The sequence below is a fragment of the Anser anser genome, assembly GCF_964211835.1.
Source record: "Anser anser genome assembly, chromosome: 4".
NCBI lineage: Eukaryota > Metazoa > Chordata > Aves > Anseriformes > Anatidae > Anser > Anser anser.
The window spans coordinates 27,275,370-27,289,569 of NC_139724.1; the positions used below are offsets into that span (position 1 = coordinate 27,275,370).

General features: G+C 35.1%; 1 protein-coding gene across 16 annotated transcripts in view; it reads left to right on the forward strand.

Annotated features, from left to right (window-relative positions):
* The window catches only part of NEK1 (NIMA related kinase 1), a 47,491-nt gene that overhangs the window by 31,446 nt on the left and 1,845 nt on the right, over positions 1-14,200 (forward strand). For all 16 annotated transcript variants that reach the window (XM_083833556.1, XM_083833568.1, XM_083833570.1 and 13 more), the window contains 12 exons: positions 71-244; positions 1,056-1,121; positions 1,212-1,446; positions 2,533-2,685; positions 3,790-3,981; positions 4,531-4,645; positions 4,859-4,941; positions 5,891-6,108; positions 8,594-8,748; positions 9,932-10,143; positions 12,588-12,721; positions 12,994-13,126. In XM_083833556.1, the coding sequence (XP_083689682.1) occupies positions 71-244; positions 1,056-1,121; positions 1,212-1,446; positions 2,533-2,685; positions 3,790-3,981; positions 4,531-4,645; positions 4,859-4,941; positions 5,891-6,108; positions 8,594-8,748; positions 9,932-10,143; positions 12,588-12,721; positions 12,994-13,126 (1,870 nt within the window). The remainder of the gene's footprint in view (positions 1-70; positions 245-1,055; positions 1,122-1,211; positions 1,447-2,532; positions 2,686-3,789; positions 3,982-4,530; positions 4,646-4,858; positions 4,942-5,890; positions 6,109-8,593; positions 8,749-9,931; positions 10,144-12,587; positions 12,722-12,993; positions 13,127-14,200) is intronic.

Consider the following 14,200-nt stretch of genomic DNA (forward strand, 5'->3'; position numbering starts at 1 on the left):
TTTTATGTGCAGTCTTAGATTTATTGTTTTATCTTTCTTTTTATTTTTTTATTGAATCTGTATTATACAGCTGATAGCAAAAGGAGTAAAGAGTCCTAACGTGCCTTTTCATGTGGGAGCTACAGGACACAGTCCTGTGCATGGAGTACAAGAGCCTGGAGCATCTCTTCCTAAGCAACAGCTTCCAATTAAGCCCAGTACACCAGTCATTTCCATGACTTCTGCTTTGAAGGAAGTGGGTGTGGTAGGTACTTCTGCTAAAAGTTAACTTTTTTACCTAAAATTTAAAAAAAAAATAGATATACTGATTTGGAGAAGAATTTTTAGAAGAATGTGCAGATAAGGTAAATGAAAATGCTTAAGGTTATTAGTTGCTGGTAGGTCTTACACAATAGTTAAAATTGCTTTAGTCCTGTAATTGAGACAGATCAAGAACAATGCAGAATGTTTCTCTGAAAAATGCTCTGTGTAATGCAATATTTGCCTTTTTTTTTTTTTTTTAACTGTAGTTGTGCATCTGCCTATTGTCAGTCAACTTGATCTGGGCAGGTTTTCTTTGTGTTTTTGGATACTAAAGAGATAATGTTTTCTTATTCTTTACTGAACTGACATTATATACGCTGTAATTGTTGAAGTTTTCTTCTCACTTCTGCTTTTCTTTACAGGTTCTCTTAGACTCTGTCCTTGCCACTTTTCTGTTCTCTTACAGAATTACTCATTTCTAGCATTGGAAGTGGTTGCCATTTTGCTGCACATGTCACATCTAGCTTCATCTCTGCCTGTTTTGTGCTATGGATTTCCCTTGCCTGCTTAAACTGAGACTGGTTCATTTGCTCACCCATTTCAGATAGCAAATAGGTCACACAGACACTGTCCTTGAAATTCAGTCTTTGTGAAACCCCACAAAAACCGAAGTATTGTCCATTCTGTCTTAATCTATCTACAGTTGTCAATGAAAGGGTGTTAGGGGTGACTTTTCGCTATTATTTCTATTCTTGAGATTATTTTTTCTGACACATTCTTCTACACTGTATTTCATGCTTCTTTCTCTAAAGGATGAAAATGTAACTGCTATCCAGGAAGCTGAAGAGGAAACAAAAAAGCCAGATCTTGCAGTGCAAGTATGTCAAATTGTGTTCGGTTTAATTTAATTTTCTTTTCCTTTTTAAGGAAGGTACTATTTAAGTGATACATGTTGATCCTTATTTCAGAATAAACGGCAAATACTGAAAAGATTGAATCAAAATCTTAAAGCTCAAGAAGATGACAAAGGAAGAAAAGAAAATAAAAATTTCTCTGAATCAGATGGGTCTGAAGATGGTAAGGAACAGCAAGAAGATGTCCATCCACTTGTAGGAGATCGCAAAAAATGGGAATCAAAGGCATCTGAATTGGTAGTTCCTCTAGCACAGTTATCGTTGGAAGACTCTCTCTCTGGAACAGACCGTAAGCACTCATTTGTCGCCATGACATTAGTAAATCAGTAGTGTCTGCTTTTATAAAGCAAGTACTCTTTTTTTTTGTTATTGCTTGTGTGTCATGTGTGTCATTTGCTTCTAAAACAGGTGGTTACGTATTGCCTTGCATAAGGAGTAAAGCACAGGCTTAGTAGTTAAATGACCTGCCGATGATATAAAAAACTGTAATTTCAACAAACAGTTAATTAAATGCACGCTTTTCTTCAAGTTGTCTTTGTAAATGTCTTTTAAATAGGTGTTAATCTAACAGAAAGGATAAAAACATTTAAAATATATGCAAGTTTCTTATTCAATTTACAAATCCTTTTATGTTTTCAGTAGAACAATAAAAACTGAGGGTTGTTCTTTTGATCAAGCCTGTCTTTCAGATTTTCTATCTGTTTTCTCTGATATTTCAGGTGGAAGACCTTTTTCTTAGTTTCAGTGTGTCTTAGTGAGGCTGTTTCACAGCGTAGAAATAAATGATCACTGAAAGACTTGCTTCATAGCACAGTAGTTTTACATGGTTAGGGTGTTCGAAGATCAGGAAACTTCATTTTTTTGTTCTACTTCTTTGTTGCCACTTTTTATTCTCTGTTCTCCTCAGGAGAAATAACAAACAAATGTCAAAACAGAGCAGGAGAAGGCTTTCTAGTTTCTCTTCCATATGGGCAAGTTGGTAGAAGTACAGGCGTAGAAGTACAGTTTTTATCATGCCAGTTTTTAAAAATTTCTCAGACAGTTTTTCTTCTGGAGTACCTGAATTGTTGAAAAGACCTCCTGTTTTTCCTCTTAAGTTGAAGGTGACAATTGTCGTTTAATAACTTCTGTTACTAAAATGAATTGTCAGAACAGAAACTCTAGACTTTTAACCACAGTCTTTAGGCCCTATAACTTGGGGAGAGGTGGCATAAGACTGGCTTTGTTGTTTTTAGCTTTGTGGAGGTTGTTTGTCTATAGAAAGTATAGGCAATTATAGTATATTTATATATAACTACTATAATATAAGTAAAGTATTTTGTCATGTTGAAAATGAACAAAAGTTTCTAACATGTTTTTGTTTGTGTCCTGACAGGGCAAACTATGGGGGAAGTAATTAAGCTAGATTTTGGTGAACCCCACAGGAAAGTCTGGGGCAAAAGTCCTACTGATTCAGTCCTGAAAATTCTAGGAGAAGCAGAGTTGCAGCTGCAAACTGAATTACTGGAAGAACTAGATATAACAAATGGTAAGCATGGACAGTAACTATATGCGCTGCAAATGTAGGAAGTGCCAGCTTGCCAGTTTGTCTAGTGAGAATAATTTCGAAGTGATTGAAGCATATTCTGTCCTTACCCTTTCTTTCTTCTGTGTGTTGCCTCAGTTCTGAATGTTTCTAAATGTTCCAAATGTCAGCACAGGCTCAATACCAAAAGATGCCAAAATATTTCAAACACACTCGAGTAATAAGAAATTAAGATGGATGTGCTGAAAGGGGGAAGGATCTTCATTTTGCTGAAATGTCTTGGACTTTGCTTGTTAATATTAACAGTCTTTTTAAAGGGATGTTGTCAACTGAATATTGAATTACATAGCTCCCGTAGCTTTCTTGTTAGCATGTGACTTAGCATACTAGTGGAATTTCCTTCTGGACAAGTACTTTTTGTCCTTAATGCAAATTATGTTGCTTCTTTATCTTTATTGTATTTCTGGTGAACAACTTTCATACCTGTTCTTTTGCTATTGCCCTTTTTGTCTATTCTCCTTTCTCTTTTCTTTTTGCTTTATAAGTGCTAGATGCAAGAAGCTTTTACAGCTTTAGTATATTTTTGCCTTTGTCAAGACAAAATACTAGTTTCTTTTATTAGAAATGGATGGTGGTACTTCTCTAAAGAAATTTAAGGCTCAGTTATATTTGTTACATATGTATTGATAATATTTACAGCTGTTAGCCAAACCCATAGGCTATTGTACCTTTTCATCTCATGATTTAAACCAGTAAAACCATTGATAAAGTAATAACAACCATTGTATACCTTGCCAACTTTCATTAAAATTTAGTTTAAACTTGAAAATACAAGAGAACAGTACAATTTCATATTTATTCCAATAAATATAAAAGTAATAATTATAAAGTAGCAAGTACACCTGCTGTTTTGGGGGGGGGAGAATTCTGTTTTTAATATTTCTGTCTTCCTTGTTCCTTCTTCATAATAAATGCATGCAAACTTTTCTACTGTGTAGATGTTACGTTTTAAAACCCAAGATTCTCAACTTACCTTGTAGTCACGTTTTAGTTTATTATTGAATTGTGTCAAAGCACTGTTTAAACAACAGACTAATTTTGTTTTAGATACTGCAGAAGTTGTTGAAGGAGATCATCACTCCTTAATTGTAAAACAGGATAAGGAAGAGAAAGCTTTTCCTACCGTTGGAGCTCAGTCTTCAGTGCCAGTTGGTATCTCACAGAACGAAGTGACTATACCAGAAGAATCTCAAAGAGCTGGAGCTACCCAGATGCAGAGCAAACCTATTATGCTGGATGGTAAGTCATTTAATTAGCAATTCTAATGACAATCTGTTTTCCAATTCAATGAGGAAAGTATACTGTAGACTTGTATATCCTCCCATAGGCAAAGTTCAATTTGTTATAATACCTTTTAGGTAGGACCAGGTTATTTTCTATGCCTGCATAGTAATTTGATTCACCGACATATTTTGTTAACGTCCAAAAACTTACATGCTTCTAGAGAACTGTCTGAAGAAGTGGAATTCTAAAGAGCTTCAATTCCTTTTTGTTTCTGCACACCAGTTGTGCTGAGATCTTTTCCCCTGTATGATACCAGCACCCTGATGACTTACGGGGGAAAGTTGCTGAGATTTTTAGAAGACAGTTCCTTGGAGCTTGAAGATAGTCTTCTTGTATCAGAGCCAAACTTAAGTTCTGGAGCTACAAAATTTCAGTTGTTTCCGCAAAATGCAGAAAGATTTAACATCAAGGATTTTAATGTAATCTTAAAACATATAGTCTCTCCTGTCTTTTTGTTTGTTTGGGGTTCATTTTTAATGAGGTGTATGACTTCATTAATTTTAGAGCCTGATGATCTGGAAGCAGAGATGTTGGAAGAAACAGAAGAAAATAAAAAGCAACAGAGCAAGGAATTTCCCATTACTGTTAATGAAGTGTGGGTAAAAGAAAAAGAGGATAAGTAAGTTATTCTTTTGATCCCTCTCTCTTGAGTTCAAACAACTAATTTTAACTGAGGAGGATTTAGATACTTCAGTTACAATGTTGAGCTTAGCTAAAGCTTCATTGCTTGCCTACCATGTTAGTTTTACTGCTCTTGGTGGGTGAGGATCTTGTCAGTAGACTAATGACTACTTTAAATGGTGTTTTCCCTGGGTGTGGTATTTTATAATAGGGCACAACATGACAGAAGAAATGAGGCAGCTTCTGAGAAAGTAGCACTTGACAAGATGCAACCACAAAAAGAAGCTCCAGAAGGTCAGTCGAAATCTTTTTGTAACTGGTGGTACAGAGCACTGGAGCCATCCCTTCTCACTTCTTCACTAACCCTAAAAGAGCAGGTTTTCTATTTTCATTTTCTTTTTCGGTTCGTACTTCTATAAGGCAGATTTCTGATGGATTAGGAAGATGAATTATGTGTGTTATATTTGCCACTTTGGAAGAAAATATGTAGCAACAAAGCTACATTATGTATACACAGGGAAATAGCCCACGCTTTGATACTTACAAGTGAATATCAGGTTTCTGACTGTTATGACCTTTTATAATGACTATTTAAAGTGTTATGAAATCTGGTAAAGTGCTGCTTTGTTTATAGACATACCTAACGTTGAAATGCAGCTTGGATATTTAAAAGATATTTTGAACAAGTGTTAGTGATGATTTTTTATCTTTATTGCATAGAATTGCTTCCTCTTAGAGGTCCTTAAACTAATTCCAGGAGATCTACATATTTTTATAGTAGAATAGAAAATATATCTGCAATACTTTGAATTATCATTGGTTATACTATTCCATCTATTTACTGGTGCATTAAGCAAACTGTACATTTTTTTCCAGTGTCAGAGCACATTATATTGGGATAATTTTGAAGAAATCTAGTATAAGGGAAGAAGCAACAGATGATAATGGATGAAGCCATAATTTCAGGCACAGATTGGATAATGATAAACAAGAAGGCATGAGAATAGACAATAGCTGAGGGATGTATATTCTCAATGATAAATGGGAGAATGTCACATTATGATGCATTTACTAAAATAATCTAAACAGATTTTCATACTCTTAGAGTGTGATCTGTTTTCTCCTTCAAATGTGCAACAGAAATTAGTTTTTCTCAGTTTAGTTACTTTTTGCTTAAGAGCTTGTGGTTTTAAATCAATTTGTGTAAATTAAATTTGTATTCGATTTTTGTGTACCACATCAGAAACTTGTTCCAGTGACTCACTGCAGCCTGAACCATTATTCCAGAGGGTAATGCAGTCCCCAGCTGTACCAACAGCCTCACCGGTTCTGTCAGCTCAGTCTTCACAGGAAGAGCCTTTTGTGCCTTGTTCACATTCCGTATCACCAGCAAAAAATAAAGGCAAAAGTTCATTGTTGATTGGACTTTCTACAGGGCTGTTTGATGCAAACAACCCAAAGGCAAGTTAAAAAAAAAGAATACCTTTATTTCTATAGTAACGTTTGCTTTTCTGATTTTCTTATTGAGGCTTCACGAGGCTAGAGCAGATGGCATAACAGTTTAAGCAGATGTTTGTATTTGTCTAATCACATCTGCCATGCAATATGACTGCATTGTGCTCATTATATGAGCCAGACTCACATAGCATTGTGAGTCTCTGGTTTCACTCTTCAGAATTCTTTGTCCAAAGTGGTTATGGAGGAATGCCACCACTTTTCTAATACAACTGAGACAGTTCTTGAGGAAAATTGCTAACCTATGCCTTCTTTATCCCTTTTGCACAATTTTGCAAACTTAGTACTACTTTGCCATCGTATACGTAAGTGCTGAACAGAGCAGCAAAGGTATTTCATCATTGCTGGCAACAGGGTTACGCAGTTTGTAAAATGAGCATTGGGTGGTGGAATGTGGTTATGAAATGAATTAAAAATATTTTAATAATAGTTGTGGAACTACTAGATGAAACAGACTTCCAGGACTATGCGCAATACTTGCCAAGGTTCTGAAGTGCAAAGTGTGAAATAGAAGAGGTGCTTTTTGCAGAAACATGGGTGACAGTTCTCTGGAAATTTCCACACCTGCATTGTATTCAGTCAATACAAAGTAAAGGATCTTCCTGTTGTTGGAATGCCTGATAAATAAGAGCGCTGCTTTTGACTCACATTATTGTGAGTGCATGAACAGAAGTTCCACTACTTGATTAATCAAATATTGAAAAACACCTATTTGCTGATGAATTTCTGGGAATCATATCAGGGACAGCGGTATTTGCATCTTTAGAAAAATAAAGTTTCTTGACAAGCTACAAAGAGGTGATTTTCACAGATTTATATATTCACATAAATGGGTTTATGAATCTTACTGTGATTCCTCAAGAGTTAGTCTGTCATTAAAATCCCTAGCTTATGAAGCAGGGTATCTGGCAGTTAGATGATACAGAAAAGTTAACTTCTCATTAGGTGCAGAACGAACAGTCTTTGTACCCTTATCAAACTTAGAGAGTAGTGGATAAGCTTTATAATGAAGCTTTTCAGTGTATCATTATGACCCATCTCAGTGTGTCATGTTGCTGCATATTTGGCATGTGTTTTGGCCATAAGTGTCAGAATTGTTAATGCAGTACCAGATGAGCTCTACATAATAGCAGAGAATTTGGAGAAAAGCAGCAGATATTTTTCTATTATTGCTGCAGTAGACTTGCTGAAAACAAAATAGAGCAATAAATTCCTTTTTCTCATTTGACTGCAACAAGGGGAAGTTCAGAACTTCTTTGCGATGACTGTAAATGTAACTTTTAGGAATTCCCCAACTATACCCCTGCTGCAGGTCATCCTCAGATGCTAATAAAACCTTTAGCAGGGTGCAGGGCAGATAGCATGCAGGCCTGTCTACAGCTAGGACACTAACTCTAACAGGGGTAGGTTAATAGGAAAAGAGGCATTTTCAGAACACCTGGAAGCTTTCAAACGATGGGGCAAATTCAGTCTTCTAATTGTTCCTTCCCTTTGGCAGCTGTGGTCAAAAAGAGTGGTAACTGTTGTGATGTCAATAATATTCTGGCACGTGCTGACAGAGGTTTGATATTAGAGCATCTGTATTACTACACTGAGTAGGTATAAATTGCAGCAGAGAACAGTTCTGAGGAAGTAATTCAGGGCTTTTTACTAGCAGCAAATACTGAACGTGGATGTATTCAGAGCTATGTTGAAGGAAGGTAATGTTTATTGGCAAAACTTCTTAGTGCAGATTAGATCTAGGTTCTTATTACAGTGGTGAATGTTTAGTATTCTTTTGGGGTTCTTAGACTTCTTAAGAGAGATGGGTAGATCAATGAGCAAACAAGGTGTCTTTGTTTCAATGTTGCTTTGAACATATTTCCCCTGCAACAAATTAGTGTTTTAAGCTTGCTTCTAATACTATGGAACTGCCCTGAAATATGCCACAAAGAAAACTGTTTTCAGTGACCAACCTTGAGAAATATCAGCTGTAATTTTAAAAAATACTCCTTTTGTCAGCTACTCACAATGGTTCTAAGCAGTGTTTTAAGTGATTGCTTACAACGTATGTATGTTAATTGCATATATATTATCTACTACAAGGTTCCTTTTCTTTAAACAGTCTTCAAGATAATGAAAAAATCTGCAGAAAAACAGAATCTATATGTCAGTTTATGTTCCTTAAACTTTTCAGTCACTGTAACCTGTAAAGGTAGAAGGAATAATTTCCATTTAGCTGACAGGCAAAATTCAAGATGTCAAGCTTTCAGTACGTACAAGCATCTGTGCTGGACACATCTTTATTTTTAAATTGACTCTGATTTTTCATCCTTTTTCATTTCAGATTTTAAAGCAACTTGTAACCTCAGACTGGTTTTTTTGTTTGGTTGGTTTGGTTTTTTGTTTGTTTTATTGTAACTAAACATGATGCTTTCTTTTACCTTTGCAGATGTTGAGAACGTGTTCGCTTCCGGATCTTTACAAACTGTACAGAACGTTAGTTGATGTTCCCAGTGTAGCAGATGTACAGCATCAACATAATCTCGAAATAGATGATACAGAAGATGAACAAGCCAAAGAAGGACCCTCTGATTCTGAGGATAAGTGAGTATAATATGATTATCAAGTATTTCAAGAAGCACCTTATATCAAGAATATTTTTGGTTAGACATCATTATACACTGTACGCCAGAATGGAATTTTAAGACAAATCTTAAAAATCCTGTATTGCAAGTTTGTTTTGAATCACCATTCACTCTCAGTTTTGTTCAGAGAACTGTGAAGCTAATGGTATGTCCTGTTTATTCTTGTTTTTCCTGCTTCTTCTTGTATTCCCCTGAAAATGATCAAAGCTGATGGTCACCACTCTTACAGAAATCATAATTTCTTTAATATATCCTTTATTTTTATGTTCTGGGAATCTCTGCTTATCTTTTGTTCTTGCTGTTGTATTAGGATGTCCTTAAATTCCCCCAAATTCTTCCAGAGGCCTCAAAATCTGACCCTGGGGTCTTCACTATTACTTGATGCTTGGATAGTTTGCAGAGATTAAAATCATCTGGTCTATCTTTTCTGATGAGGTATAGATCTATTTTTGCTCCAGACATTTTAATCTTTGTTCTAGTTCTCATTTCTTTTCAGCATTTCCTTATAGTGTGTAAATGTTGGTTCACATCCAGGTACTCTAAAACCAAGCTGTTACTTGTCCTTTGTTTCCTCATCCTAAATTTTCTTCATTTGTTCAATGCAACTTAGAAACAAGACAATACCATTATCTTTCCTGTTGCTACAATTTAAGCTTGTGTGTCCTTGTATCCAAACCATGCCTAGTTGCTTTTTCAGTTGTGTTATTAAGTGTAACACTTAGGAGAATATTTGGCTTCTTCTATTCAAGGGATTACCAGTTACAATCAGTTTCACGCTGTCTTAGAACTGGATACCTGAAACTTATTAAGGCTAGGGGTTGTGATATATAAGTCGTACCTACGTATCAGCAGTGTTATTACAAAAATTACTTTTGTTTTGACCATATAATCCTCATTTATGTTCCTGTGCTACTCCTTTGCTACTCCGTTGGACTGAGGACATAAAATCTACAGGAAGTGCTGATTTCCTTTATTAGGCTACTGGCCATAGGAAAAGAATTAGCCTTGTATATGCAAATGCTTGTCTCTTTTTTTTCCTACACTGGCTTTCCAGTTTGTTGGTTTAACAAAAGCAGACAACTCTTTCTACAGAGTTTGTCTGGTAAAGTTTTACTTACGTAATCTTTGTCACTTTCTTCTAGCATGTCTGGGGAGGCAGATACAGATCTGCAGGAACTCCGGGCCTCAATGGAGCAATTACTTAGGGAGCAGCCTAGTGAGGAATTAAGTGAAGAGGAAGAGTCTACTTTAAAGGCCAATGTCATCCAATGCATAACAAATGGTACAGAGCTGGATGAAGGAGATGAAAATAACCCCAGCAGCGAAAGTGCACTTAATGAAGAATGGCAGTCAGGTATAATTTCTGTAATACCTGTTTTATAAGCTATTTATTGATATTAACAAGACAAACACAGAAGACGTTTTTTGGATTTTTATACTTATAATGAAATAAAGCCATAATTAATAGCTTTTATACAGAAGTTTAAAAAAACAGACAATATATAGATTTTTCTGAATGTTAAGGTCAACATCTAACCAACATTCATGCTGCAGATAAATGGTTGGTCTTTGTTAGGCACTGATCATAAATCATTTTTTCACTACTTGCCTAAAACTTGTCTTCAACGAAGATCAAAGACTTTCTGCACATCCTATTTTTTGAATAATTCATGACTGCAATGTAAGAGTGAAAAAGAAAGAGCAACTGACATGACTGGATTATCTGGGATCCAGTTTACAATTAAGTAATTTAATAGGGAATCAAAAGGAACATGAAATCATTAACCTTGTCCTCAGCCCAAAATAGCTATTAATGCAATTAAACTAAAAAAGAGAGAAAACCTTATCACTGCTTGTAGTGGTCTGCATTAGCGATACACAATGGCGTACTGAAATTTCTGTTCTGTTTTTTAAATTCTGGTTGAAGTTTAAGTATTTTAGTACTGCTTTAAAATAAGGTGCATTTAGAAACAGAGGTATAAAAAGATGTATAAAGCCAATAATTAATCTAAGCCATAGCTTGTGTCAGTTTGGTTTATTAACAACAACATTCAAACAGAAAATCTATGAATATTCCTCTAAGATATTATCTATATAATACATTTTAGGAAGTACTTTAAAATAAAATAAACTTAGTTAATACCATTTTCCTTCATTTTTTGAGAATGCTGATATTATACAGTGGTAAAATACAATGCCATCTGTTCTGTGGTGGTGGTTGTTGTCGCAAGCGTTATGGTATTTGATGTCAGTGTCCCAACTTCTAGATTCATGACATTTCACAAGAATTGCAGGCGGCTTTATTGAGGGGGAAAGAACTTCAGAACTTTAGGGGAACAGATAGAACTTGAAATCAAATCTGGTCAAGATGCTTAAGTTAAATACAGTATTAGAAATCAGTTAATGGGTTTTGAACTCATACACAAATTTTCCTTTTGGCTTCAATAATAATTTGTTATTGATGTGATTATTCATACTTGAATTGGGGATACAATTTGGTCAGGATTATAGTTTTCTTTAGTCACAATCAGGAATTTAAAGTGGTAGCTTGAAAACTGAGCCATGAAGTCTGTGACCTGTCAGGTAATACTGTGTTACTAGTTTGTTTGTTGGGTTTGTTAGTTTTAGTAAAGATTTGATAATGTAAGCTCCAATATCTAAAAAGTTGCCTTTTTCCTCCTATGTAGATAAATCCTCTCATAATTTAAATGTTTATTGAGGACATATTTTTCTTGGGCAAAAGCAGTTTGCATTTTATAACATATTTGCTAATAGGATTTTATATAGGAATTCTACCTCGTATCGTTAAGTAGATCTCATTTTCTTAAACTTACCTGATATTTGACTCCTATAAACCTGTTTGTAAGCATTAGTTTCTTTCTGTAGCGTGTACACAAAATCGTCTTGATTTTTTCTCTCACATCTTACCGCACAAATAGGCACACTGAATTTGCTACGCAACGGAGATGCGTTCATTCATAGACAAATGAAGAAAGAACTTTGTAGCTAAATTAATACTGTGTTTATTCTAGACTTGCTTCATGGAACAAGATGAATGTCAGTGCAGAAATTAAATAAACGATTCTAAATACGCACACCCTTATTTTCTGGTAGAAGACATCTGCTTTCTTAAGGAGTTCCTAGAGCGGGACAGGACAGCCACAGAACCCTACCTACATCAGTTCCACCTTAAAAATGGTTATATAGAATGGTTATATTGAATTCCGACATTGTTTTGGTAGATAAAAACCTGCTTTGAGGCCACTACCTTATTTCATTCAGTATGAATACCCTTATGACTAACCATCTGTTATGGTTTAACCCCAGTAGGCAGCTCAGCACCACAGAGCTGCTTGCTTACTACCCCTCCAGTGCAGAGGATGGGGGTGAGAATTGGAAAGGTAAAAGCGCAAGAACCTGTGGCTTGAGATAAAAGACATTTTACTATGTAAAGCAAAAGCTCTACGCACCATACCAGCTACAGTGAATAAAATTAACTCTATCCCAGTCAAAACCAGGACACTCACTACCAGTGGAGTTTTAGAGGAGCTGGCTAGATGCTTCCCACTTGGGATTCAGTATTTAATGGCTGTCAAGACATGGACTGTCCCAATTTCATTGCAGGTTTTTCAGAACATCTGCCCTCCATCATTTCGTGCTCCTGAGCTTAGCAGCTTTTACTAGATTTAGTGGTTGTGTGGATGTCAAATTCAGACAACAACATGAAGACTGAAGGAAAATTGAATTTTCTGATGTTGGTGGTCTCTTTAACTGTCTTTTTTTGTTTTTCCTTTACAGATAATAGCGATGGAGAAATTACCAGTGAATGTGAAGAATGTGATAGCGTATTCAGCCATTTGGAAGAGCTGAGATATAACCTGGAGCAGGAAATAGGCTTTGAGAAATTCATTGAAGTTTATGATAAAATAAAGGTTTGTGGAATAAGCTGAAGTGGAAAATGTTTTAGGAAACAAGATAAATGTATCTAGAGCTGTGCCAGTAACTAATTGCACTGTGTGACTAAAATTAATGCTTATTTCTTTTATTCTGTTTCAATGTACTAAAATATTAACATAGAAAATTCCATGCTTGTGGATTAAAGAGGAAAGCTTTGGATTTAACAATAGACTGCATTTAATAAGTTTGAACTATTTAATTGTAAACCCATTTTAAGCTTGGCCTCATAGATTGTCCTTTCTCCTAGGCTATACATGAAGATGAAGATGAAAATATTGATACGTGTTCAACCATAGTTCAAACTATTTTGGGAAATGAACACAAGCACCTGTATGCCAAAATACTTCACCTAGTCATGGCAGATGGAGCCTACCAGGAAGGTAATCTCACTGTATCCTGGCCATTATGGGTTGTCTTATGTTTGTTCTTGGTTATATACAAAGGTTATAATATACTTTTAAAACGTGTATCTGCTTTGTTATACTGATCAGCTGAGTTGATTTAAAAAAAAAAATAATCCACAAAACACATTTTATTCCTGCAACAAAATGCAATGTAAACTTTGATTAAGCATGCTGACTACTCTGATTTAACATTATGTTCATGTACAGTAAACTACAATAATAGATGACTTGTGAAAGGTGGAGTATAATTATTTAATTCCTGTAGAACAGTTATGCAGGTTGGGAAGATGGAAGTCTAGAATAAAATTTTCAGAAATAAAAATGATTTTGTTTAGGAATTAATGAGTTCTTAGCTAAAATATTTTTCTTTCCAAAGCTACTTTTAATGAGTTACAGTGTTGAACCAGGATCAATAATCTTCAGAAAAGAAAACTTCACGATTCTTTATTCTATAATTGTAATTTCCCAGAAGAAATCAGTGTGGAGATAGGATCCATCTTAGTTTTCAAGTGGCTTAGTAATGCATGAAGAGAATTTATCTTTGCTGGGAGCCTCCCTAGGTTAGAACAGATTGCATCTTTTAATTTCTTTTACAAGTATGTTGCAATAGCAAGTGAATAAAGGGTCAAATAATTATAGATTCCTTAGGTTTTTATATAGAAATGCTTGGGGAATAAAAGTCTTAAGAACTAATTTTAAAAACACAATCATTAAATATATATATATATTTCTAGAATAAATTACTGTTTATATATTCCCAGCTTTTCTTCGCTACTGATACAGAACTGTTCAGTCAGAATAACCAGTACCATGTTGTTTTAATCCTGCATTATAGAAGAATGACAGAAAATGGTCTGAAAAATATTTTTTTCAGACACAATTGCTTATTTCACTGGAAAGATAGATTGTAGCAATTTGTTAATCAACCATCCAGAGGACTGGCAATAGAGAACAGGAAGAAAACGGTAACTAGAGTGTTACCAATTGCTTTTCCTTGGCATTTTGCCTTTTAAGGATATTTAAAAGGTAGTACTAAAAGGCTTAAGTGGC